General features: G+C 50.8%; 1 protein-coding gene across 1 annotated transcript in view; it reads left to right on the top strand.

Moving 5' to 3' along the window:
- LOC306640269 (proline-rich protein 5-like) overlaps positions 1 to 25,525 on the top strand; it is a 185,983-nt gene extending 160,458 nt beyond the window's left edge. The window contains exons 8-9 of the mRNA XM_079104416.1: positions 3,761 to 3,887; positions 14,330 to 25,525. Of these exons, the coding sequence (XP_078960542.1) occupies positions 3,761 to 3,887; positions 14,330 to 14,724 (522 nt within the window). The 3' untranslated portion in view covers positions 14,725 to 25,525. The remainder of the gene's footprint in view (positions 1 to 3,760; positions 3,888 to 14,329) is intronic.
- Positions 25,526 to 26,896: the final 1,371 nt, after the last annotated feature.

Raw genomic sequence — 26,896 nt, 5'->3', positions numbered from 1 at the left:
GAGGGAGCGGTCAGACTCTGAGGGCAGTTATTGACAATCCAAAAGGTAGGGACCCATGGTTAATTTAGGCTTCCTGGAGAAAGGCAGAGAGGGGAGTGGAACGGACCCCTTCCCTAGGCATCGGTCTCTGACCATAACGTCTCTGTAATTTCATTTCACAGTGGGGTCTGGTTTTGCCATCACACCAGAGCAGAGCTGTGTTCCCAGGTTCCATGCTGGATCAGGCTGAAGGGGACCCTAGGCTGCCCCCACAGCAGGAACGGAACTGCCCACCCGGGGCCCCTGACCCACCCTCCCCTGGCCGCTGTTCTCTTTCCATTCTCTCAGCGGGGCCATCCTTCTGGCTGCTATCCCCTTTCCTGTAATCCCAGAGGAAGGGATGCCTAGGAGGGAGAGGGTGAGTGTGATCGGCTGGCCAGTCAGGTCAAGCATTTTGATGGAAGGGACGGAGCAGAGGGGTGGGAAAGCAATGCCTGCGGCTGGCACCTGATTGAGCTTGGCCTCTGAATAAGGAGTGAAGAAAGTGAGCCTGGGGATTCTGAGAGGACAGTTAGGAGGGTTGGGGTCTGCCCTCCCACCTCTACCGATACGATTTGGGGGATTAGAAGGTATTCTTTTATATATTTCGGTTACTCTCTGTGTTTCGGGAAGAATCTACCCATTCCTGCAGCCGAGGGTTCTCGTCAGTTGATGCCGGATCAGGAGCGTGGATAAGGAAAACTGTCTACCACGTTCTGAGGTTCTGGCTCCTATGTGGACAGCCTGGAAGCTGTCCTTGTCCTCCTCACGAAGGATCAGAATGCTTGCCTAGGAGGATCTCTTCCACCCGCCCGGCCCCTGCCCCAGCTGGCCTTCCCAGCCGGCCTTCTGTGGGGCAGCTACAAACTCCAGGAGTTGCCACTGCCCTTAGGAAGAAAGCCCAAGCCTGCGCCCTGGCCTGGGCCTCCCACCTCCCAGCCACACCTGGAGCCTGACTTTCCTGGAGGACTTCCTGGGCCCTGCTGCAGCTGGCCCTTTGTGCCACTGTCCCCTCTACTCACAATGTTCTGTCTTCTGGGACCCACCAGCCCCCTTCCATCAAGGCAGATCCTTAGGCTTCCTCCTCGCCCTGTGTCCCTGGCACCCAGCCCAGTCTTTGGCACATAGTAGGTGCTAATTAAATGCTATTCAGTGAGTGGTGGCACCAACTACTGAGAGCCTGAATGAGACGGACACCAGGTCCCTGGCCCCAGAGATGATGATGGTTGGTGACCATCATGCTGAGCCGATGGAGCCCCAGGGTTTTGGCAGTTTTCTGGAGAACTGGGCAAGGAAATGGTCCCTCCTGTGGCTACGCCATTGTTTGTTCCGCTTCAAGCTGAGAGGGAGGATGAGAGGCGCTGGCTGAGCAGCTCAGGACCAGTGGCCAGCTGACTGCCCCACGGCTCCTAGGCCCCTGCTTTCTCCCTCCGAGTGGCCTTTCTGGCCACCTCTGCCTTCGTCCTGCAGCCTCCGTGCTTGGATGCCCCCCAGCACTACCTGAGCAGAGTGTTTGGCATCGGTTCCCTCAGGGCTTCTGGGAGTAGTCCCCTGTCCTTCCTTACTGGGGAGCCACCGAGCCTGGGGCAGGGAGGGTGTGACAGGGGCGAATGCAGGTCTCTTCCTCTTCTTGAGCAGCAGCCTCTGGGTCTGAGTGGAACTTCAGGTGGCACTGCCTTGGGTCTCTGTACCTAGGATTGTCATTCTCTCCACAGGCCCTTACTGTCCCCAGGGCCATGAGACCTGGGGCTGATTGATTCTTCCAAAGCCACCTGACTCTAGAACCAAGACAAGAGCCCTTTCTCAGATTTCAGCTCTCCTGTTCCCAGAATATTTTGGAACCCACCCTTCCCTTCCACAACACCTGAGGGTGTTCTGTGGGCAGAGTGCTCAGTGCTCGGTGCTCCGGCTGCCCTGAGACTTCAGCCCCCGAGGGGACCTGGAGACTCTGCTGTGGCCCGCAGGGCGCGTGCCCAGTGCCTGGAGGACCCTGCACCTGGCTCCATCTCCGACCCTGCTCGGCATTCGTAAGAGCTTCAGGAGGAAGGGGCCGTCATCTTCACTTTGCCCCACAGTTATAGCCAGTCTGCTGCCAGGCGACGGGCGGAGAGCGGCAGAGGGCGCCTGCCAGCCCCACTCTCGGGCGGCGTCCTGCAGAACCGTCCAGCCCTCGTGGGGCGTCGGTGATCCAACCCTCCCACTCCTTCTGTCACTTCTCCCACTTAGTGCTTATGAATTCTAGGCGGGGAGGGGCTATGGAAGAACCCGGAGGAGAACTGTCAAGGTCAAAAAAAAAAAAAAAAAAAAGAGAAAGAAAGAAAAAGAAAAAAAAAAAGTTTCCTGGGCTCTGAAACCCAGTCCAGTTGGTTTTGTGGCTGAAACCACTGGGCTGATGAGGCCTGGTGTGGTTCCTGGGGTGCCTGAGCAGGGCTCCCCTTTTTCCTTCTCCTGCCTCGAGGGCTCCCTCCTCTTGGGACGGATGTGTCACCCTCGGTAGAGCTGCTCCTTTGCTCACCCCATTTATTTCCACGGCTCACGCTTCTGGTGCTTCTGCTCAGCAGGAGTGGATTGGATCAGAGGTCATAGGGCACCGTCTTGCCTTGACCCTGGCTGCCAGGCGCCCATTGTGTGTTGGCCACCTATTTTCTCTGCATCTTCTCAGCCCAACCTCCAAATCCTCTGCCCCACCCCGCCCCACTTCCTTCTATTTCCTTAAACCGCCCCTCCCCCCACTACACCTGCCCCCACCTGTCTCCATGGGATGTAGCTGAGAAGGGCCAAGGAGGAGCCTGTTTCTCTGCAAGGACCCCCACCTTTCTCTGGAAGCTCTTGCCTCATTGTCTGACCATCTTCTTACTTTTTAAATGAAAGCAATTGAAATGTGTGTGAGAAATTGACATGATAACTTTTCAGGCTGAGCACAGCCGGAAAGAGCCTGGCTCCTTTCCTGCTCAGGTCCCTGTCCCTCGCTAGGTGGCCTCCCCTTCCTCGTGGTCGCTCTGCAGGAGAGCATGCTTCACCTCCTTTCTAGGGAGAAGCTGAATTCCCAAGGAATCTGCTAGCTTTCTAGAAAAAGCTGGTTACAGGCTCCTCTGTGGGTTTGACTCTTGGCGTTGTTTGGGTTGGTGTTTATTCGGGGGTTCGATTGTGAGGACTTCTGTCGTCCTGGGCTTTTGAACCGGCTCATCATCTTGCTGCAGAAAGTCCACCTACTTCTAGAGTGAGTCTCCCTTTCTTCTATTGTTCTGGACATTTCCATAAGCTTTTCCCCCTTTCTAGCCTGTGAACAAGTGGCAGTAGGATAGGCTCAGAGACAGATGGCTTGGGTTCCAGCTCAGGGCTTTGGTCATCTACAGCTGTGTTTTGCTAGGCAAGTTACCTCTCTCTGGGTCTGTATGTCCCATCTGTAGAAGGGGGCCAATGGGGCGCCTTCCCTCAGGTTGTTGGGAGGGCTGTGCATTAATCCATGTGAAGCACTTATGTAAAATGCTTGTCTGCTCTCGGCAAACTGGTCACGCCATTGTGGGTGGGTTTATCACGGGGACCCTTCAGACCTCAGCCTTGGAGCTCAAGCGGGATGTGATCTGAGACAAGGGATGAGGGCACCAGGCCTCAATTTCCGTCATTCTAATCCCAAGGCCGCTGTGCCGCCTTGTGCAGGGCAGGAGGGCAGGCGGGATGCCTTGGCAAGCCTGCTGGCCAGCTTTCACTGACCTTTGTGTGTCTTGGATGTTTTTTCCAGAGTGTCCACGAGCCTACGGGTCCAAGTGAGGGTTACCTGCAGCTGGAGGAGCTGGTGAAGCAAGTGGTTTCTCCTTTCCTGGGCGTCAGCGGGGACCGAGGCTTCTCCGGACCCACGTACACACTGGGTAAGGGGCACAGCTCCTGCGAGGCTGGGAGCCTGGGCGGTGTGGCTGCTGGCTGCCTTGTTCTGAGCACTGAGTGCTTCCGACGTGGGTCGGTGCAAACCTGTGTATCTTAATCACTCATGTTCCCAGCCTGGGTCACAGTGACTTCCCCCGCCGTGATTCCTTCCCCAGGACTGAGCCCAGCCCTGTGGTAAAGCCTGTCTGATCCATATCATTGATCAGTGGCTTTGATCTTTTTCATGACCAAGAAAGACATTCATTTCTCTGTACCTGATGTCGAAACCTTGCCTTGTTCCACCCTCCCAGGCTTGAGTGGAAAGCACACTGGTGAAAGCAGCTCAGGTGTGGAGCCACATTGTCACGTGCATAGCCAGAGGCTGTGGTGCTGCTGTCCCCTGCTCCATGTCTGTAAGCACTGCCAGGCCTGCAAGGAAATGGGTTCCTGGATCTGGGGACAAATCCCACTGGGGCCTTTTTTGATGGCCCTGAAGCTATCGCAGCATCAGGCCCTGTACCAGGTCCCTTGGAGAACCTCGAGATGAATCGGATCTATTCCTTCTCAGTGAGACCACAGTCTAGATAGTCTCGACAGAAACTGCTGGGTAACGGAATCTCAAATAGCTTCCAGTGAGACCACAGTCATGGTAGAGAACAGCTCAGTTGTAAGATTTGTAGTAAAAGCCATTTCTCAGTTACTGCCTGAAATGTAAATCCTTAAAATGCAGGAATTGTTCAGTGTTCTATCCCAGCAACTGGAATGGTGCTGGGCATAGAGTAGACAGCTAGCTGTACCCAAGCCCAATCAGTTAGCACCAACAGAGAGGTGTGGAGCAGGAAGCAGGACCCGAATTTGGAAATGGTTGCCCCTCTTTTCGTGGAAATGGAGTTGTAGCTGAGCTTCAAAGCCGGAGGGAAGTGAGCAGCTTTCAGGGAATCTCCTGCCCTTCCTGGGCCTCTCCACTGCAGAGAAAGGCAGGGCTTTTCACCAGCAGTTTTCCCAGCCCTGGTCGTGTTTCTCTGGAGACACCAGCTTAACCACAGACACCACAGATAGGAGGGTGCTGGCCCCAGCCTGCTGCTGCCAGGTTCTCCCCCGCCCCCACTCCTCACTCCACCAGGAGCTGGAAATGATACAAAGGAAAACTCGCCTGCCCTCCCCAGCCCTGAGTCGGGCATGGTATTGCTGCGGTCTCCCTGGAACCCACCTTCCCGCTACTGGCTTGGCTCATGGAGTTTGGTGGGGAGAGTGGGGAGGTCCCAGGGAGATGTCAGGACACCAGCAGGTTAGCTGGGCCCTGACCACTCTCGGGGCCTAATGCCAGAGCAGGGAAGGAAAAAATTATTTCTCTTTAACTCTCAAAAGTCCTTAGTTGGAAGAGACTCCCATAACAGATTAACGGAAAAACAAGGAGGAGTTTCATAACGTGTATATTTCCTATGTACATGGAAGACACCCAGGGAGCAAGTAGTTTTCAAACAGGCAGCTTTGAATCCTGGCTATTGCAGCATCCTCAGTGAAGAACAGTGAAGTTTTTGAGAGGGGACAAGACAAAGGGAAACAAGTCTCTCAGGCAGCACCTTGTGGGAAGCAAACGAAGGGTGGATAAGGGCCAGTTGGGAAAGCATGTTAGTGTAAAACCCCCACCATCTCCAGATGGCGAAGTCTGAAGTTGTGTGCAGTGCTACCTCTTCTTCCTAAGACTGTGTCCTGCTTTTCAGCTAAATGGGCTGGGTGGGAGGAGCAAGCGTCGATTTGGAAGTTTGTTCCATGAGGACTCAATTTACAATAAGAATAATACCCATTTTATCAAATTATACTGCCAGGCACCGCGGCACACACCTGCAATCCCAGCGACACGGGAGGCTGAGGCAGGAGGATTGCAAGTTTGAGGACAGCCTCAGCAGCTTAGTAAGGTCCTAAGCAACTTTGAGACCCTGACTCAAAAAAAAAATAAAAATGGCTAGGAATGTGACTAAGTGGTGAAACATCTCTGAGTTCAATCCTCAGTACCAAACCCCCCAAACAAACAAACAAAACCCCAACAACAACAACAACAAAAATATTATAAGGCAGAGGTGTGAGTATTTACTGTACCAAGGACAGTTGCACCCTGCACCCTATCCCAGAACCCTTGCATGGTGCTGCAGATGCACCTGTGAACAAATAGGACCCATCCTGCCCTCTAGGGAGGAAGTCAGACAAGGCACGGGGGCCACAGAAACCATAGCAGGGACTTCACCTGGGCCAGGAAGCCAGGGAAGGCTCCCGGGAGGAGGTGATGTCTATGATGGGAGACAGAGAGGAACTAGAATCGGCTGAGCTGAGGAAACAGAGAGTAAAGCAGGGGCCAGGCAGAGAGGAGGATTCCTGGGAGGACCGGAGGGTGGTAGGTAAGCAGGGTGGACTGGAAGGGCTTCAGAGGTGCAGAGTGGCCCGGGGCAAGGGAAGCCACTGGACATAGGCCACATCCCCAGCCCTGCGCAGGGTGAGCTGAATGCCACGCCGCCACATATGTGCAGCTACTCCCATCCTGCAGGCGAGGCACGTGAGGACGAAGGCCGCTTGGCTGGTGGAGTCAGGATTCAAGCACCAGCTGCCCCCATGTTCCACCACCATCCTGCCTTGGCCCCATCAGCATGTAGGACTTGAGTTTCCTACGGGGCAGCTGAGAGGTGGTCCTTCCCTTCTCTTCCTCTGTCCAGTTTGTCCTCGGCCAGACATTCCATCCCAAACCTCTGCAGACCAAAGGGCTGAAGTGCCTTTCCCCTCTGCACGTATCTCTTCAGGCAGGAGGGCTCTCCAAGCCTCCCTGTGCCCCTCCACAGGAGGAGGTGGCCACGTCTCCCCAGCCTGGGCAAGAGGGGCACTAAGACAAATGGCTGAAATAGTGACTAAGGAGTCACAGTGGGCCTGAGAAATCCCTTCACCCACGCAGGGCTTTGCGGTGGCTCCACCAGGACTTGAGTGGGGGCAGGTGTGGTCAAGAGCGGCTGCAGCCTTCATTTCAAAGGTCACTCACCAAATGCCCACCACGCTGTGGGTGGACCGGGCTCTGGGTACTCACCCTTCCTCCCTCGCACAGTCCCCGAGGGACCTGCCGTGGTCACCGCAGACTCAGGGTGCTGTAGAAGCACCCGTGGCCAGAGCAGTGGTTTACCAGAGGTGTGTCCCCCTGCCTCACAATCCCTGACTCCTTGACCCCCTGAGTCCTGGATATAAGCTCAACGGGCACGGTTAGCGGCCAAATAAAATCAGACAGAAAGCGGCCAGAGCAAGGTTTATTGGAATTTACCTCTCGGGCGAAATTTCCAGATCCCCGCCAGGGTGCAGCTCAAGTAGGGACCTGGAGAAAATCGCACGTGGCCTGGCTGCCCAGGGTTTTTATAGGCCTGGATGGGAGGGGGTCCTGCTGAGTGACAGGTGGATGTGAAGGGTCAGTGGAATTTTCTAGCCCACTTGATGGTCACCTTTGGCGGGCTGGCCTTTGTTCCAGCTGCTCAGCTCTGCCCCCTACAGTCACCTAAATTCCGACCTAACACTGGGGGAGTCCCTTTTCCTGCAGACCCCTGCCCTGGTTGTGTGAGGTTGGCTTCAGAGAGAACCCAGGAGCCCTCCCGGGCTCCAGTGTGTGCCTGAGGTGTCCCTCCCCTCCGAAGTCCCCTCTTTTCTAGAGCAGGGTAGCCTAGGGGTGAGGGCAGGCTAGTGAGCTGTATTTTAAAAGCAGGTTTGTCAGAGGCCGGGCCCTGTCCTACCTTTCAAGTTCCCAGCGAGTGAGCTGTGGGCCCTCCCCAGAATACTCAGCCTGCTGGCTCCATTCACACAGAAGCCGGGGCCCTCCCACAAGCCTCCCTCCATTGTGTCCGGGCAGCCCTTCTGAATGCAGTGCTGTCTGAGACCTGAAACTTCCCTGCATGACAAGTAAGGGGTTCTGGGGCTTTCAGGTGCGGGGCCTGGAGAAGGGAGCCCACATAGAGCTTGGTGTGCAGGGGTCACAATGGCCACATTATGGAGAGCCCGGGGATCAAAGGGACTGGGAAGCCATTCCCCATCCAGGGCCCCAGCAGCCCTGTCCAGGCCTTCCTTTTCTTTGTAGATTTGAAAGGAGCTGCCATTGTTGGCTCCCAGGGGGATGAATGCCCGCACTCAGCAGGGAGGCGCTGAGTGAGGAGGGAATAGCTGCCCTGGCCCCAGCCCATGTGAAAGGCCAGGAGAGGAAGCCGAGGTGGCCAGGAGGGCCTGAAGGTGGGCGACAGCTGAGGGTGGGAACCCAGCCCTCTCCCTGCTGACCCTACACCACTGCAAGAAAAAGACCAATTTTAGGACCTGGGGGTGTCTGCCCCACAGCCTAGTTGACCCAGTGTGAGATGCCCCTCCTTGGGTGACAGAGCCTGCTTTCCCTGGAGCAAAGGAAGAAAGAGGAAAGGAGCAAGAAGCAAGTGCGGGCAGCTGTCCATGGGCCCAGGCCAGCCTTTGGTTTTAAGGCCTCCTAGGCTTACCCAGCAGGGGTGGACTTTACTGGGGTGCTGCTGACTCATTTGCCAGAGGGTTGACTCTGGAGTCCGGCAGCAGCTTAGCAAGGAAGCACTGTCTGCCAGGGGACCTGACATAGCCGTGTGTCCCCTGTGGTCTCAGCTCTGCCCACACCCAATCTTGGGAACCAAAACATTTCTCCAGAAAGCAGAAAAAAAGAGTCGTAGGCCTCCCCCATGAGTCATTGCAGGGCGAGAGGGGTGGCGGCCACGTGGAGGGAACCGGGCCTTGGAAACCACACGGGCTGGGCTCACCATGTGGCCTGGAGTGAGTTACTTTACTTCTCTGAGCTGCAGAGGCCTTCCTGTTGGGGCAGCCGGAGGAAGAAACTGCCCTGGCTCAGGCAGGGCCAGCGAGTGCTGCTACCCCAGCAGCCTTGGCCTGCAGCTCGTCCCAGTGGGAGGCTGTGCCTGCCTTCCTTGCTCCTCCCACTGAACCCCCAGCCACATGCCAGTCCCTGTCAGGCCGTTGTCATGGCCTGACTATTTGTTATCTTCCGCTTAGACTATGAGTTCATGGAGGGCCTGGCGTGAGAGAGGAAGTGGCCAGTCTAGGTCCAGTCTGCAGGTCCCTCAAGGAGCATGGCCCATCTGACGTGTCCTCTCCTCGTGGTTTCCCTTCCTCCTCTGAATTTCCGGTGCGCTCTCTCGCTCTGCCCCGACCTTTGCAACGCCACCTTGTTCTGGCATTCCTAGTGTGAAGCTCAGGAGCCGGAACCCTGCTGTTGGTTCTGAACTTGGTCCTGGTTCCGTCCCTGAGGGTGACTGGTGTGAAGTCATTTAACAGCTCAACCTCAGGCTCCTCTTCTGCATCCGAGGCGGAGTCGGTGCCGGGGAAACACCGCCGTTCTGGTTCCGCACCTAGCCTAGCGGACACTCGGCACAAGAACCCGCCTCACCACAGCATGTGCCCTGTGCCGGACCCCAGCCTCAGGGCAGCACGCACACCACGCTGACCTGGCTCTGCTCTCGGCAGCTCCGCAGCATTCTGGATGCTGCCGGCCAGGAGGCATTTATGGAAGGATGGGCGGGTGCGATGGGGACCCCCTTCTCCAGGGTCAGACACCCTTATGCTGGCTTCTGCTCTCAGCCCCACTCAGCAGCAGCCAGAGTGACCTCTTCTGTCACTTTGCAGCCTGTTGAACACCCGAGGGCTTGACTGTTTGGACTGCTGATTAAATGACATCCAGGGACCCTTCAAAGAGGCCTCTTTCTCTCCCTGGCTTATTCTGTCAGGTTGGCCTGTGGAAATCAGCCAGTTCCCACTTCCTCTGGGGATGCTGAGTGGGTCAGACCTGTAATCCCCTCCCCCTCAACTTACCCCATATCCAGACTTTGCCCCCACTCCCCTGGACTGCCCATTCTGGCCATATGAGCCTTTCCCAGTTTTAGCCCTGTCGTGAAATTTAACATCAATACTGCTGCTGTGGCTCAGGAGGCTGGGGCAGGAGGACCACGAGTTGGAAGGCAGCCTCAGCAAAAGCAGGATGCTAAGCAACTCAGTGAGACCCTCTGTTTGTAAATAAAATACAGAAAGCAGGGCTGGGGATGTGGCTCAGTGGTTGAGTGTCCCTGAGTTCAATCCCCAGTACCCACCTCCAAATATTGCTGCTTTCCATGTACCCTTACCCCCAAACAGAAGGTTTCCCATACTTCTATAAAACATCTGAGTCTCTATGGACAGTAGGAGTAATGCCTCTGGCTCTGCCCTCTGCACCCCCGTGGCCAGACCGACCTGACCCTCAGACACACGGCCATTGGCATGTAGTGCCTGCTCTGTGAATAGGTCCCTTTTGGTCTGCGGCTGAGTGGCTTGCGGAATTCACCCCGCGACCTGGGTTTCTCTGCAGCCAATCCACAGTGCCTACTTTTACCAGCAGCGGGAGAGAAATGAATTGTTTTCAAGGGCGTTGATTTTAAAGGATGATTCTTTAATGGGGTCCTTGCTGCTTTGAACTCTCCCCGTGCTTCTGTTTTATGGGTATTGATTTTTGTGATTATAAAAGTGATCTATGGTTATTGTTAGAATGTGGGGACATGATAGAAATGTGTGGCTTGGCGGGGACAAGGCCTCATCCACAGACTCCTTCTTCCTGGTTCACTCCTTGGCATGGTGTCTCTGATGCTCAAAGGGGCGGCAATGACCCTGACCCTGCCTGTCCTGGACACCCCAGCCTCTCCTGTAGCAGGAGTGGGGCTGGGTGGCGCTTGCTGTTGCTTGACTTGAGAGGGTGGCCTGGCTCAAGGAGCGCATCTTTGGAGTGGGACAGCAATGGCCCCATGAACTGTAGTTGTGTGGAGCAGGGAACGTTTGGGCTGCCACCTGGAACCCAAGGGAGTGGGCGGCACCCCGTCTTCCTCTCCTGTGCAGGGGGGTAACGAGCCCCACCCTGCCTGTTTCTGAGGGAGATGGGGACTCGACTGTGAAGCCGTGGAAGGGAACGCGCTACGCTCTGAATTCTGCCTGTGGTCATTGGGTTTAGAAAAAATCACTACTGTTACTACCAAACTGCTCCCTCCTGTTCTGAGCTGTAGATTCGGGAATTTAGTCCCAAGGATTGGAATTTCATTCTCTTGTCATTAGGTGGGTGCGTGCGCGTGTATGCGTGTACACGCACACGCACACACACACACACACACACACACACACACACACACACACACACACACAGAGCTGTGAGCGAGTGGACACGTGCAGATCTCACCCTGGTGCTCATCCAGGAGCTTGAGCTTTGGAAGAGCTGGGCACACATCCTGGCCCTTGAGATCCATGGGAGGAGCAGGGGGCAAACCAAAGTAGCCTGGGCCAAGTGTCCCCAAGGCCAGTCTGAGCAGCACTGAGTGGTTTCCCTTGAGAGAGCGGGCACCCCATCCCGGCTGTGTGGGGTACTGATGCTGTCAGGCCTCTCTCTGCTGCTCCGCATCTGTCACTCTGGCCTGCTGGAAGAAGGGGTGCTCTTGTGGGGTCTTCGGGGAAGGGCACTGTGGAAAGCAGGCTGGTGTGCTCCGGCTGGAAGGAGGGCTGAGCAGAGAGTCCCTGAGCAGAGCCCGCCTGGCCCTCAGCATCTCCCTACCTGCCTTCAATTGGCGCTCGCAGGCCAGACCCACTACAGCGGGCAGGGCTGCCTCCTGCCTCACCGAGTCCCTCCACCAGGTGCCACCCTGTGGGAGCACAGTAGGGATGCCTTAGGAGGAACGTGGGTGGGGGACTCCTCGGGGACCCCGGGACACGGCATGCCGTGGTCGGCTTCTGGGCCCACACAGTCCCTGTGAAGGTTGGGAAAGGAGAGGCCCCAAGAACTGGTGGCACGTTCACCTTCTCCTTTGAGAATCATCTGCCTGGACCTTGGCTACTCGACTCTTTAGTTCATTTCCAGCCTCTCCCCCATCCTAGGGGTTCCCTCCTTCTAAAGAAGACAGGGAACCGAACTGGTGGAGATCCCCAACTTTCTTTTTTCTTTTTTTTTTTTTTTTTTTGGTACTGGGGATTGAATTCAGGGACACTTACCCACTGATCCACATCCCCAGCCCTTTTTAGTATTTTATTTAGAGACAGGGTCTCACTGAGTTGCTTAGGGCCTCACTAAGTTGCTGAGGCTGGCTTTGAACTCACAATCCTCCTGCTGCCTCCTCCCAGGCCACTTGGCTCACGGGCATGCGCCATGAAACCTGGCTCGAGATACCCAACTTTCAGAGGCCAGGGCCTGTGTCTTGTTTGTGACGCTGGTCAAGTGATCTAACCTCCTGGTGCCTTGGTGTCCCCATTGATGGAATAGTCCTAATGATAATGGTACCCTCCTCCCTAGATTGGGGGTATTTGTTTAGCTCATATACCAAAGTGCTCAAAACAGTGCCCAGCACCCCATAATAGCTGCCAGTGCTTTTATTGTCATTTTAGGTGGCCCTTCTCATTTTATTCACCCTGCACACAGGCATACACGATAATTTAGACCTTGACCCCTATCTCCGCTTTCAGAGGTCGTGTTCCTTTCAAAGGCTCGGGCTGTTACCAAGTTCCTGTTGACTGCAGTTATCATATCCCAAAATGGTTTTTTTTGTTATTTGAAAAACATGCCCCTGGAATTATATTTGTAAAATATCAACAAGAGGATAAGGAAGAAATTTTTAAATCCATCGATAACCTCTTGACTCAGAGGTAACTACAATTGGTATTTTCACATATAGTCTTCCCAGCTTGTGTGCGCACACACTTGTGTTGTGTGCACACACACACAAGACCCAGTATAACCTGTGTTGTTCATCAAAGGAAAAAATGCATATAATTGCATTGCTTATATTCTGCTTTTGTCACCAAAAACCATACTGGGAACATTTCCGGATGTCCTTACTTTGAAAATATCCACATTTCCAAACGTCTCATCCCATGTGTCTGCCCAGGGAGGCACTTCGGGCTTAGAGTCAAAGTGACCAGCGGGGGGGCTCACCAGCTGCTTCCTCTGCCTCCACCCCACCCCAGCCCCTTCCCCTGGTTAGATTGTGTGCCTCCATGCTGTCCTGTCCCACCCCCAGGGCCCATCCCCACCTGGATGCCTCTGCTTCCTCCCCCGTCCAGTCCCAGAGTCCCTCATCTGTCCGTTTGTAGTGTGGGGCTCTCTGGATCCTCTGTCCTGTCCTCTTCCTCACCCTCTTCACTGCCACAGCCCTAGTTCCCGTCCTGGTTTCCTCTCCTCTTGACTCTGATGTGGGCATTGTCTTTTCTTCCTCTCACGCGATCAGTATCATAGACAGTGGTGCCTGAGCTTCTCCCTGGATCCCCTCACTTCTGGTCTCTCTGGTCTCGTCCCATCCTCATGTCCTGCTAGGGCAACCTTGTGGAAGCAGCCGTATCCCACCCCCCAGCCCCGTGGCCTGTGGTGCACCACCGGTGCTTCCATCTGGCCCTTAGGGGCCCCTAGGACATGCTCACCCTGCCCGCGTAGACGCAGCTCCTCATTTGGCGGCCTCTATCCCAGCCAGGCTTTGACCTGAGGATGCGTTCTCTTCAGCCAGCTGCCACCCTCTTTCCGCTTGGTTTAGCGTCCTGCCACCCTGAAGGCCTAACTCTGGTGCACATCCTCCTTGTCAAGTTACCTGGGAGTCCCCAGATATTTTTTTCCCATCTTTGATGCTGTGTACTGGCCTGTCCTTCCCTGGGGGTAATTCAGTTATAGCTGTTGGTACTCTTTGCATGGACAGGGAGGAAGAGCGAGGTCCAGGGGAGACAGAGCTTGTGTGAGTCCCAGCTTGACTGTATTCTAGCTGATGCTCAGTGTTCTCATCTGTAAAGGGGGAGCAAGTAACATATCATAACTTAGGTCCCTGGGGCCATCCACAGAGCCTAGCTTATCCTCCAGTGGTGCCAAAACCTGTCTGAATGCAGATTTGGCTTGACTTGAACACAGAACTCAGTTCATCCACCTGGTGGGAGGTGAGGGGTCCAATTTGGAGGATAGTCTTGCTGCCTAGCTGAGCACCCCCTGCCCCCAATACCCCTCAAAGACCGGATGGAAGCCTTCCAAGCCTCTTTCGCCTGATAGGTTGGCCCTGCAGAGACCACATCCTGAACAAAGCCAGAGGCGTCTTTGGAGCTAACTCAGCCAACGCCCAGGTCTTCCAAGATCGGTAGAAGGGGGATTTAGGGCACATCCAGGGAGGCTCAGGCAGCAGCTGGGAAAGAGTCCCTTGCCCTAACCTACCAAGGACACTTACTATGGGGGTCAAGGGCAGTGTCCGGTGTAAACAGGTAAAGTTGCAAGAGAGACATTTGGACACTGCCTGGTTCCTGCCTGGATCCCAGCAGGCGGTTCCCAGAGGTGAGCCACCTCCTCCTCACTTTCCCTGCAGACAGTGGGAGTGTCCCCTCACCACTGTCCCTCCCCAGTTACAGCCTTTGCTGCTCTTTTCTCTTGCAGCCAGGCGGCACTCCAGGGTCCGGCCCAAGGTGACCCTCTTGAACTACGCCTCCCCAGTGACCACAGCCAGCCGGCCGCTGAATGAGATGGCCCTGACCCCGCTGACGGAGCAGGAGGGAGAGGCCTACCTGGAGAAGTGCGGCAGCGTTCGGCGGCACACGGTGGCCAACGCCCACTCGGACATCCAGCTGCTGGCCATGGCCACCATGATGCACTCAGGCCTGGGGGAGGAGGCCGGCAGCGAGGACAAGTGCCTGCTGCTGCCGCCCAACTTTCCCCCGCCCCACCGGCAGTGCTCCAGTGAGCCCAACATCACTGACAGCCCCGACGAGCTGGAGGAGGTGGCAGGGGGCAGCCAGGAGGACTCGGACCTCAACTGTGCTTCCCTCGGCTGAGCTGCCTCCCCTGGGGGCTTCCCAGCACCTGCTTTGCTTTTGGGACAGATAAGGCCAGTCCCCGCCATGGACCACCCAGGGGCTCTTCCTTTGTGCAGAGCTGCCTTGTTTCTGTTAGGGTACAGGCCTGGCCTAAGTGCCCTAGGGGGAACCCCTCATTTCAGTGACTGACCAGCTCCTCGCAGCCACACAGACCTAGTTGCCTCCTGCTCCCTCTCTGACTCTCAACCTCGCCTGCCTGACTTGGATCTTCACTCCTGGGCCTTTTCCCCTGAGATGGTGGACTGGCTGATGCTCCCGATCTTACGCCGGAGGCCCCTGGCATTAGCCTGACAGAGGTTATCAGGACCGAGCACAAAGTAACCCTTGGGCTCTTCTCCCAGAGGCGTGCAGGGGGAGAGCAGGAGTGAGGTTCTGCTGGAGTGAAAGTCGCCTGCGGCCCGTCAGGCATGGCCCTGTGAATGCACCTCCACCCTGCAGTGTTGCAGTTGTGGGGGAAGCACCGCCCACTGGTGGCCGAGGGTTCATCCTCCCCTACGCCCATGCGCTGCCCAGACGGGCTGGCTGGCGCCTATCCTTCATTAAACCTCAGCATTTCCCTCTCAGGCTTCCTCCCAAGTACTAACCTCCTTAGGAGTCACTGGTGCCTTAATCTCTCCTATCTCAGAGGTGGACCCCCTTCCTATTGTGGTGTGAGGGGCTGGCTGAAACCCATTAGTCTGTACCTGGATTTGACTTGAATTTTTAAAAACGTGTATGGTTTCAAAGGCTTGTTTGCAAGTATTTGCACGTAGGGTCTTGCACTGTTCATTTCCAATGGGGTGTGTCTTCAGACTGAAAAACAAGCAGACCCCCTGGGAAAGGAGACTGGGAGTGGCTCAGAATAGCTATCTGTGGTGGGCAGGGTGCATGGGCCATTTGGATCCAGAGTGGCCTGTGTTTGTGAGTGTCAGGGTTTCTAGGTAAAACTGTGTTGGGGCATGGAGACTGTTTGCCTCGTGAGTAGAAGACTATAACAAACAGAATGTCGCTATGCTTGATGGTTGGTCAAGAAGATGATTGGGGGCAAGTTCTTCTGGAAGGATGTTTATTCCTTGTGATTCTGACATGCCAGTCTCCAAATGCTGTTTGAGGCAGCAGGTACTGCCTTAGACTGCTCCCTCTAGGTCTGGGGGTTCTTTATCTACCTGAGTCCCTGTCCTCCTCTTGGTATTTGTCTGTTGGCCTCACCGATAGCAGCTCCAGAAAAAAGAGAAGGTTCCCTGACTGTGTGGGGGCACATGGTGGCCTTGCAGGCTCTTGGAACGTTTTGTTTATGAAATCTTAAGATGTGAGCCACAAGGCAAGAGAGGACTGGGAGATGGTGAGGGTTTGTTTAAGTTGCCAGCTGGAGAAGAGACCCCCTCAGCTCATCTAAACCTTGATGGTATTTCCCTTCTGGGTAAAGATCTGAAATATCTCTAAAGTTGTGTTTTTGATGATTTGTGACTTGGAAATTTTGTTTAAAAAGTTGATTCAATTTCATCCTTCTAAGAGAATGATGGAAGAGAAATGTCCAAAGGAGATCTTCTGAGCGTGTGTTGTATAAAGTCCACAAATTGACTAATATGCATTAGCAACAGAACATCATGATTTATTTAACTGATGGCTTTTGTCCTCATTAGTACACTTAGTACACACTTGAGACTGCTATTTATTGATCCAGGCAAAGTAATTAGTCACGCTTGGGTTTATTTTTTCAGTTTATAAGATTAATGATATGTGTTTTTAAAATACCTTTTCCATCTCTCAGATATCTCTGATGTGGCCAGCAGTCATCAGTTAAATATACAACCTCTCAGGGTGATAATGGCAGTGTCAGTGCAGACCAGTGTATTTAATTGCTGCTGACCGTTAGCCAGTTTACAACTTTACCTTTGTACACACCTGATAGTACAGTAAATATTTCTGACTATACCCATAAAAATTTTGTGGATGTTTATGATCATTTTATCCTTCAGATCTTTTGCAAGTGCGATATCTCTGGCATTTTAAACCACTTTTCCTCTCCTTCGTGCAAAGAAGATTCATTTTATTTATGCCAGGATTTTCCCACGGCTGAGGTTTAATGACAGGAAGCAATCACCACTCTCGACTCTGAGTGAAAACAAACCCAAACCCTTTTGCCATGTTGTCTGTTTCCAAAATGGATCTAATAAACATAGTTTTGTACATATCACCCTGTTGCCATCCTGGTGCCTCAAGTGTGTCTTGGTTGAATCTGCAAAGCACAGCAGTCAAATTAGATCTTGGTGCATCCTGTGCTCCCTACATCCAGGGGTTAGTCAGCTTTTCTTTGCTGTGACAAAACACCTGAGAAAAGAACTTAAAGGAGGAAAGATTTGTTTGGACTCATGGTTTCAGAGGTCATGGTTTCCATGGTCACTTGGTTCCACTGTTTTAAAGACAGAGAGGAAAGAAGTGAAAGACAGAAAGAGAGAGAGAGACCCTTCAAAGCAGACCCCAGTGACCTACTTCCTCCAACTACATCCCAACTCCTGAAGTTTCCCCCACCTCCCAACAGACCATTAAATTATGAATCCATCAATGGAGTCACCTGTCGATGAGGTCTGAGCCCTCAGGATCTGGTCACCTCCCAAAGGCCCTGCCTCTGAACACTGCTGCCTTGGGGACCTTTGAGCTTTTGGGGGATATTTTAGATCCAAACCATAAAACCCTGCTTGTCCTGCCACCTCATCTTTTCCTGATGCTTCGTCTCCAGAGTGGTCTTGGCTCCGCTAAATCTACCCTGGGTTGTGTCACCATCCTGGACAGGCAAGTCATTTCCTAGAGGAACAGCCTATCAGTGCCATTTAGGAAATACTAAAAATATCTGAGAAGGCAGGCCACTCCCCAAATAAATGTGGCCTCTCTTCCCAGAGCGCTGGACCTCAACGGGGCACTGACTGTATTTACTCGTTGACTCTCTCCTCATACATCCCCTCTGATGCTGGCGGGCAGAGGAATTTATATTTACTCTGCATAAACACTCAGAGGAGGGCGATGGCAGCTTAGTCTGAGCCCTCTGAAAGCTGAACAAGTGTTTGAAGAGATGTGATCTGAACTGATGATAATCCTATGTTCTTGCTGAGCCTTGGCAGGCCGTTGCTATGGTAAACAGCAGCTGAGCATTCTGCCTTGGTGGGTTTCCTGCTGTCAGTGCATCTGTGACGTTAATGGACCACCCTCTGGTCCCTCCATCCACTCATCTACCCGTCAGATCTTTTGTGGCGCTGCCACAGCGGCGGGGCACTTTTCTTGGTGTTGGGGATACATAGCAGACCTGTAACCACAGTGCCTGCTCCCTGGGGCGGGGTGGAGAAGCTGGAAATCAAGCCAACACAGCCTTTCAAATAGTGAACAACACTGGATGGTAAAGAGCCGGTGACTAGAGGTGACCAGAGGGTGACGGGAGGTAAGGTGGAAGAGGTGGGCTTCTCAAAGTGGGCTTGAACTGAGAGCCGAATGACGCAGGACCCTGCTTTTGCTTCCTGTCACTGCTGTAATGAATTAAAAGAAACTTTAAGACTTGACACACTTATGATCTCTCGGCTCCGGAGGTTGGAGGTCCAACATGGGTCTCGCTGTTCTAAAACCAAGGCAGCGTTGGGGCTGCGCTACTTTCTGGAAGCTCTGGGGGACGGTCTCTCCCTGGCCTCTGCCCACCCCTCCAGGCTGTGGGTGGCCCTCGGCTCTGGCCTTCTTACTGCACCTTCACAGGCAGCACTGAGGGGCTGCGCAGCTCCGCCCACTCGCCGTCCCCTCTTCACTTCTGAAGACCTTCGTACTTACACTTGTCCCCCCAGACTCATCTCCCATCTTGAGGTCCTCGTCATGTCCACACGGTCCCTTTTCCCTCAGAACATGTATAGTTCCAGAGATGACAATGTGGACGTCTTGCAGGGAGGGACATTATTCTTCCTGTCGCAAAATCCTCAGGTGCTGCTTCCTCCGCTGATTACCTGTTAGTGTGGGGGAAGGTTTCTTGGCAGACCATCTTAGCTGCTCTGAAAATTCCTTATCCACCTGGACATCTGTGGGGTCTCGCTTTGTGGAAATCTTCTGAGAAAAAAGACTGGGAAAACAAGATGAACCCAAGAAGCCTTCCCCAAGGGTTCACCCTGTTTGTGCAGCCTGTGGAGCTATAGTAAATTGACTGAAGCTCTTTTAAAAGTCCCCAAGTGCCCTTGAGCACCCCAGCCCAATTCCCCACCCCCGAGATCCTTGGTAACTCCCTCTGGACTCCAGCTTTCGGTGGGTTCTGCCCTTGCTGCCCCCTCCGCTGCTCCAGTAGGAGAAGTGCTGGGGACCCCGGGAAGACCCGACTGCAGCAGGTGGGTGCTGCCTCAATGTCCAGAAGGGCTGGGTGACCTGGCACAGGAGCCATCGGCCTGACCTCCACCCACCATGACCGGCCTCTGGCAGTGGCCATGATGCTAGAGACCCACGCTCCCGCCTTTCCTCTCTGGCTCCAAGCGCTCTTCAGGCTGCCACTTCCCTTGCCTGAGCTTCTACACTCAGCACTGCTGTGTCTGTCTCCAAATTCCATTTCTCCCTTATGGACATCCCAGGTGGTCCCCTGCTCCAAACCTGCTCCTGACTTCCATAAAACCCACATACCTGAGCTGGTCATGTCTTCAAGTTCCTTCACGCTGGCCCCACTTGCTCTTCCAGTCTTATGGCTACTCTCTGGCTCCCTGTAAACCAGAGGCCAGCATGGTCACCTGGGAAGACGCCTCCCACCTTCTCACGCCCTGCCTGGCTCCTAATGCTCCTTCTCCCGAGACGCTTGCTGCTTCTCTGCTTGTACCTCTGTTCATTCTTAGCCGGGAAGACAAGGATGTGTGGTGCTTGTGTTTGCATGTCTGGGACCTAGAGATAGAGAAGGTTCAGAGTCACAAGCACTGAGCGAATTAATGGGAGGAAATCAACCTGATCTCCATGCTTTTCTCCCAGGTACATGCAGAAAGACCTTCCTCCCTTATTTCCCCCAGTGCTTTCCAGGCATGTTCCAAACGGACAAGGGAGCCTGTGAACACAGGTGGGGCCTTGGATCTGAGCCCTTCCTGCTCCAGCTGGTGGCAGCTACCTTCCTGTGGAGAATTAACTCAGTCCACGGGGCTGCTGTTTTGCTCCGGAGTCCCTGGCCTCTTTCTTGGCTCTTTATGCCTGTGGTAAGACAGTCCTTTGGTGCCTGGATTGAGGAAAAAGTAGTTCGTCCTCATTGTTCACCTTATTGAAGCCCATTTCTTTGAAGAAACTCCCTCGTCAAGAAGAGGGGGTGTCCCAGGCCAGTGTGCTGGGCTCCCGAGCCCAGGCAGCCAGCAGACGGTGAGATTCAAATTCCTTTGGCTTGTTGTAGGAGCGCCATGCTGATCTCACAACCCTGCGAGGCACGCATCACCCTCGTTTTGCAGATGAGGAAACTGAGGCTGGGGTCTTCTAAGTGATGGAGCTGGGTGGGCCTCAACCCTTGTTTCTTCATCCAAGTTTCATGGTCAGACCATGAGGGATCCTGGCTTGATTAAAAATGAGGAAGGAGAATTGTCAAGCTAGGGTCATAATTTGCTCAGCCTGCTACAAGTTTAGTGCTGGTTTTACAGTTTCTAGAAACACCAAGGAGCAAGCTGCACCTCTTGCTCTTCCCTGGCCACCTGGAGAGAACTCATGGGGCAGGAAGTGGAGTGAGGAGATTCTGGTGCCCTGGACAGTAGATTTCTGAGGTAACACATTTCAGTGTTTTTATTTTCCCCTTAATATTAAGTTTGAATTTGGCTTACCTTAAAAGATAATATTTTAATAAGCTTAATAATAACTTAATAAATGACATAATAATTTTGTCTTTAGAATATTCAAATTCAAAGACCTTTTTTAGGCCTTTAACTTCAGCTTATAAATTTTATTATTCTATTTATAAGTCCAGCGGAGTTTAGCAATAACTTCAAACCTTTGACTAATGCTTGGTCCTGTTTGCAATCTTCGCTCAGCCCTTCAGACACTTCTAAATGAATGTATACGTTTATTTATTTTTTAAATACTTCAATTTTTCTGACAGCAAACAAAAATCACCCAAAATCCTAAATAATTATAGAAGCAAATAAGCTTATAAATAAAGAAAACCTTAAGTTCTATTAAATGATTTTATAGTCTACTTAAACTTAGATGTCACCATAAAAATTCACAAGTCTGAATTAATTCTCAATTACACATTTTAAAGTGGAGTTATAACGCTGTCACATAATAGGCTTTATTCTCTTAAATATCACATGTATCTCAAACACCTAATATGCACATGTTCCTTGATAACATACAAATATTGGTGTTTTGGTTTGGCTTCTTTTAAGTATTTCTACACTTACATCTAAGTGCTCCTGGGGAGTTGGTCGGTCATGCTTTCTTTTCTCTCTCTCTCTCATTTTAAAATTTGTTCTAATCAGTTACACGTGACAGTAGAATGCATTTTGACACATCACACATAAATGGAGTATAACTTCTCATTCTTCTGGTTGTACAGAATGTAGTTACACCGGTCGGGTCGTATAATCGTATATACACACAGAGTAGTATTCACCCCACTATCCTTCCCACCCCCATGGTGAGGCTGTTTCTGGGACTCTGCAAACCACCTTGGCTTTGTCAGCTGGGGCCCTGGCAGGCTGGACCAGAGCCTGCGGCTCTAGCGGGAGCCTGGGAGGCTGCTGGAGTGAGGACTGAGGACTCCTCCTGGGAGGTGAAGTAGCACTGGTGGTCTTCCCCATCCTCAGAACCAGACTTCACCCCTCCCCTCAGACACCACCCGCAGTATGAGACCTGGGCCCAGCTTCAGAGGCCCACAGCCCCGCCCTTAGGGCCCCTCTCTAACCTTGTCAAGGTCAACGACTCTTCTCTGCATCCCCAGTTGTAAGGGTCGTAGTCACTTCCTGTAGTTTCCGCCTGTGTTGTTCCTCTGTGTCCTCTTTGCCCCAAATCGGATTACTAATGCTTTATGTTAAATTCCCTCTGTTAAAATAGCTGGTGTGGCTTTTCTCCTGTGATTAGACTCTGCCTGAAGACAAGGGTTGAAAATACACTCACAGCAGGTAGCTGAGGTTGCCCACCGGTGTGGAGACATTCAGAGTCTTCTCGCCACTCCCAAAGAAACTGTAAGACCATCTTAAATAATTTTGATGATTCCTCTCAGCATTCTTGAGTTCACAGGTAAAGTGTAGTTGATTCTTATGAGTCCCCCTGAGAAACAATGGGTCCTATTTATGATTGCTGAGTCAGTGACTTCGTAACTTAGAAATATTCTTGTAGTCCTTGTTCCTGTCTTGTGCAACTGCCTAGTTCTTCCGCCAATCTTCAGAAGATGACTTTCTCATTGTTACTCATTATATTGCTTTTTAATTTCTTTGACTCTTCCAGCCCATGTCTAATGACCTTGAAGAGGAATCTTAAGCAATGTAAATATTGTCAACCTAATAGACTCCTCAATTCTTTCATTTTTCTCAGGAACATGTAACTCTTTTAGAAAATGCCTAAATTTCAGTCTGATATCAGTTAATATCTCATATAGCTTTGTTTGTGATCTAACTTTTGGGGTCATTCCATTCTCTATAGGTTACTAACAGACACTTTGGCTATCTACTTGAGCATTTTTGAGAAAGGCTCAAAAATGGAAGGCCTCTGGTTCTGGTCATAGGGGAATGACTTGTGTTAATCTTCCTGCCAAAATAATGATAAAAGGTAGGCAAAATATTTACAGCACCTGTCTGAAGGAATCGGAGAGCTCACAATGCAGGCAGGATGGAGAGGCTCTGATCCCAGAGAGAAAGCCAACAGACAGAGCAGCTTCACATTCTTCCTGATTTGCCCCTAAGCACATTTCCCAGTAACTGGTCAGGGAAGATGGTGGGAGGGGTGATATCAGAAAGCAACTGGACTGAAAAGAGAATTCAAGGCTGCCAGAGGAGCTAGAACTTGAAGGTAAGATGAGAGAGATGGATGAATGAGAAGTCTGCACAAAAGTTCCCCTTAAACTTCAATTGGTGGTGGACTCCTAAACTGAGCAAATACAGTGCGAACTAGCAAAAAGGAAAGCAGCAGCTGAGAGACTAAAGAGATGACTTGATTTCAGCTCCTACCTAATGCCGAGGAGATGGAGACTCAAGTCTCATATAGGTGGAGGGCTTTTGCAAACCTCCTCAGATTTTGGTTGAGATCCCAAAAGGGTCACACTCTAGGATAAGGGTCATGCCTAAGTAGGATGGTTGACTTACAACTATATTAGTAATTACATTAAACGTAAATGGACTAAATATGCCAATGAGAAAACAAAATAGACAAAATAAAAATAATAATATGCTGCTTAGAGGTGACACACTTGAAATATTAGGACACAAAGATTGAAATTAAAAGGATGGAAAAAGATACACCATGTAAAAACTAGCCACAAAAACACAGCGTTGCTAATTAGAATCTTGCAAATTTCATTATGACAAAAGGTTGAGTCAAAAAGATCCTATAAATTATAATACATAATTACTATTTATCGACTATATACCAAGTATCATCCAAGGCATTTCACATTGTTTTGCATAGTCTTCCAACCAATTTTATGAAGTAAATTTTATCACTCCAATTTTACTAGATGAGGAAATTGAAGCTGAGAGACGTTTGCCTTAGATTACATAACTGGAAAACAGTAGAGACATGTTGTCTGATCTCTTGCCAAATAACTTTTAATCATTGCTCTGCTTTCTAAGCATCATACTGCCTGTGGAATGCTTGCTTGAACTAGTTGGAGAGGGCCTGTGGGCACAGGACTATTATTTAACTTGAACACAGGCTATTCGGCAGCAACTCCTGGAACTCTGGACTGGAAACCATTAAACAGTGAAGGCTGTCTGACTGGATCTACACACACACTCTCTGTGTAAATGCTCTTCTCTTCTGTACACATGATCCCCAAAATCTACCTCAACCCGAGTCTAGGGGACCTAGCAGTTCATGGACCACAGCCTAACTTCTTTAAATTTCTTAGTCCAAATTCTCAAGAATCTGACTGGTCTGCTTCAAGAATAATATTCAGCCTGATCCAATCAGCTACTGCTCAGGAGTACATCCCACCTTTTAGGTTTTAATCTCTGTTGAATCCTTCTTTTGGCATTGAAGGGAACTTGGAACGTCTCAGAGAGACTTGTCTGTCCAGTCTGGGTCCATGTATATGTGGGCAAGTGAAAGCCAGGGCAGAAAAGCCCTTGTCATCCTTCCCAAGAAGCCTGGAAGTGGAGGCAGGGAGCAGGCTCATGTAGAAGGGGCTCTGGAGTCTCCAGAGAGAGTGGGGAAAAAATGGGTTCATTATCAGGATGGAAGGGAGAACTTTGAATCAACCACGAAATGAAGCCCTTTTTCTAACATGGACACTCAGGGGCTGGAGGCCTCTCTCTTTCCTTGGGTTGAGAGAGGGGCACGTTCTCTCAAGGAATATTGCCAACCACTGCTGCTTCTCTTACTACTGGGGCAGGTACAGCTGGAAATGCCTACAGAGAAAATAGGCTGAAGTTTTAGGCAGAATGTGCTGTGGTGATGGAGGGGGAGTTCAAAAAAATGCCATGTGTCATCCAAGCTTTTGGGACCCAAGTAATTCTGTAGTAAGTGATCATAATAACAGCATTTAACACTATGGCCTGGTGTTTCTGCAATCCTTGCTCACTCTAATATCTCATTTAAACCTCATAGCCCAGCAGGAGAGACACTGCCATTCACAATTTACCCACAGAGTAATAGAGGCACAGAGAAGATGACTTGTCCAAGACCACAAAGTGGTGGTATCCAAATGTGAGCCCAGGCGATCCAGTTCCAGAGACCCTGCTTTTAACAGTCATTGTGAACTGTTCCTCCACTCCTCAGCCCTACCCAGTTGAATTGAAGTCATTGAGAAAGACAGGAGCTTGCCAGGTGGCCCCTCAGACCCTGGATTCCTATAGGAAAGCCGTTCCCCCGAGGGAGATCCCCCTCTGTGGAGCTCTTCATCAGTGTGACAGCCATGACCTTCCACCCCACACCTGCCACCAGAGAGCTGCCACCAGTAGAGAGACAGTTCCAGAGAGAGACCAGGGGCCACTGCTTTGGGCTTGAACCTCACTCTCTGTCTTCTCTATCACATGCTCTCACTGCAATTGACAGACCCTTTTCTGTGCCCAGCTAAACTAGCTGGGTTACCTTTGGCAAATTACTTAACCTGCATTTCCTCTTCTGTAAATGCAGCTAATTATGCCTTCCTCATAGGATTAGAAAGCATAGATACACATGTATATGTGAATATGCATGTGTGTGTCCACAAACATACTTATATATACACTGTTAGTTTTCCATTACTGTGGCAAAATACCTGAGCTAATCAACTTAAAAGGAGGAAGGATTTATTTTTGCTCATGGTTTCAGAGATTTCAGTCCATGGTCACTTGACCCCATTGCTTTGGGTCTGTGGGAGCCCAGTATATCATGGCAGTAGAAGTGTGTGGTGGAGGAGGCTGCTCAGCTCATGACAACCAGAGACAGAGAGGAAGAGGAAGAGGAAGGCAACCCCTTCATGGGCATGCCTCAATGACCTAGTTTCCTTCCCTGGGCCCCACCCTTTAAAAGTTCCACCATCTCCCAATAGCACCATAGGCTGGTGACCAAGCCTTTAGTACTTGAGCCTTTGGAAGACACTTCAGATTCAAATGTTAAAACACACACACACACACACACACACACACACACACACACACACACCATGAAAAAGATTTAGGCTATCTCTTGGTACTGAAATCATGAGTCTTATATGCTCTTTCGAGTTGTCTATTAGGTTTCTATTTTTTTAAAAAAACAAAAACAAAAACAAACAACTTAACAAACTTGGGATAAAGGATAAAGGGATCTTCCTCAACTTGATAAAGAACATCTGCAAGTTCTATAGTGAACATCCTACATGATGTTGAAGACTCAATGCTTTCCTCCAAAGATCAGTTATAGGGCAAGTATATCTTTTCTTGCCTATTGTATACAACATTGACCTATGGGTTTCCAACAGCCATGATCTCAGGCAAGAAAAATAAATAGAAGACATACGGATTGGAAAGGAAAAAGTAAAGCTTTTTTTTTCAGATGACATGATCTTGTGGAAAATCCTAAGGAACTGACTGAAACAACAACAATAACAACAACCCTCTTGAAACTCTTAAATAAGTACAAGGCCATAGCATAAAAGATTGATATCTTTAAAAATTATCTGAAGATGAAATTAATAAAATTAAGAATAAAATTTCATTTAACACTCACATAAAAAGGATAAAATGGAGGATAAATTTAACAAAAGGAGTACAAGTACAAATTACAAAATGTTGCTGAGTGAAATCAGAAAACATGTAAATAACTGTAGACACATTTAAAGTCCATGGATTGGATGTCTGCATATTGGAAAGGAAGCAATTCTCCCTACACTAATATATAGATTCAATACAATTCTTATTACAATTTCAACAGACTTTTTTTGTTGTTGTTGCAGAAATTGATGGGTAGACCCTAAAATTAATATGGAAGTGCAAAACAACTAAAATAACTAGAACAGTTTTTGAAAAGGAAGAGCAAAGTTGGTGAACTTTTGCTTCTCTATTTTATACATGGTTTGGCGTTATAGTAAGCAAGATGATATGCTACTGCTATAAAGATGGACACTTAGATTGACAGAACAGAACAGAGTCCAGGAATTAATCCTTATACTCAACTGAATTTGGACAAACGTGCAAGGCAATTGATTGGAGAATTGTTCAAAATAGTTCAACAACTAGTGGTGAAACAGACACTCACATGTGAAAAAAATGAAGTTAAATCCTCTTCTTGCAACATATGCAAAAATTAACTCAAGAAGTTCATAGGCTTAATACGAGAGCCATATAACAAAAATTTTAGAAGAAAAGAGGAGAAAATAGTCAAGACATTTGAGTTAGGCAAAATTTCTTAGCTATGACACAAAAGCATGGCCCATACAAGAAAAATATCATTAGACTTCATTAAAGTAGGAAAAAATTTTGAAGTTCAGAAAAACATCACTAAGAACGTGAAAAGATTCAATGCAATTTGGATTACAATGTCAACAGGCTTTTTTGCA

This window comes from Sciurus vulgaris (genome assembly GCF_902686455.1).
Source record: "Sciurus vulgaris genome assembly, chromosome: 11".
NCBI lineage: Eukaryota > Metazoa > Chordata > Mammalia > Rodentia > Sciuridae > Sciurus > Sciurus vulgaris.
Note: the sequence above shows the minus strand (reverse complement) of the source record. Positions and strands in the feature narration are given on the sequence as shown.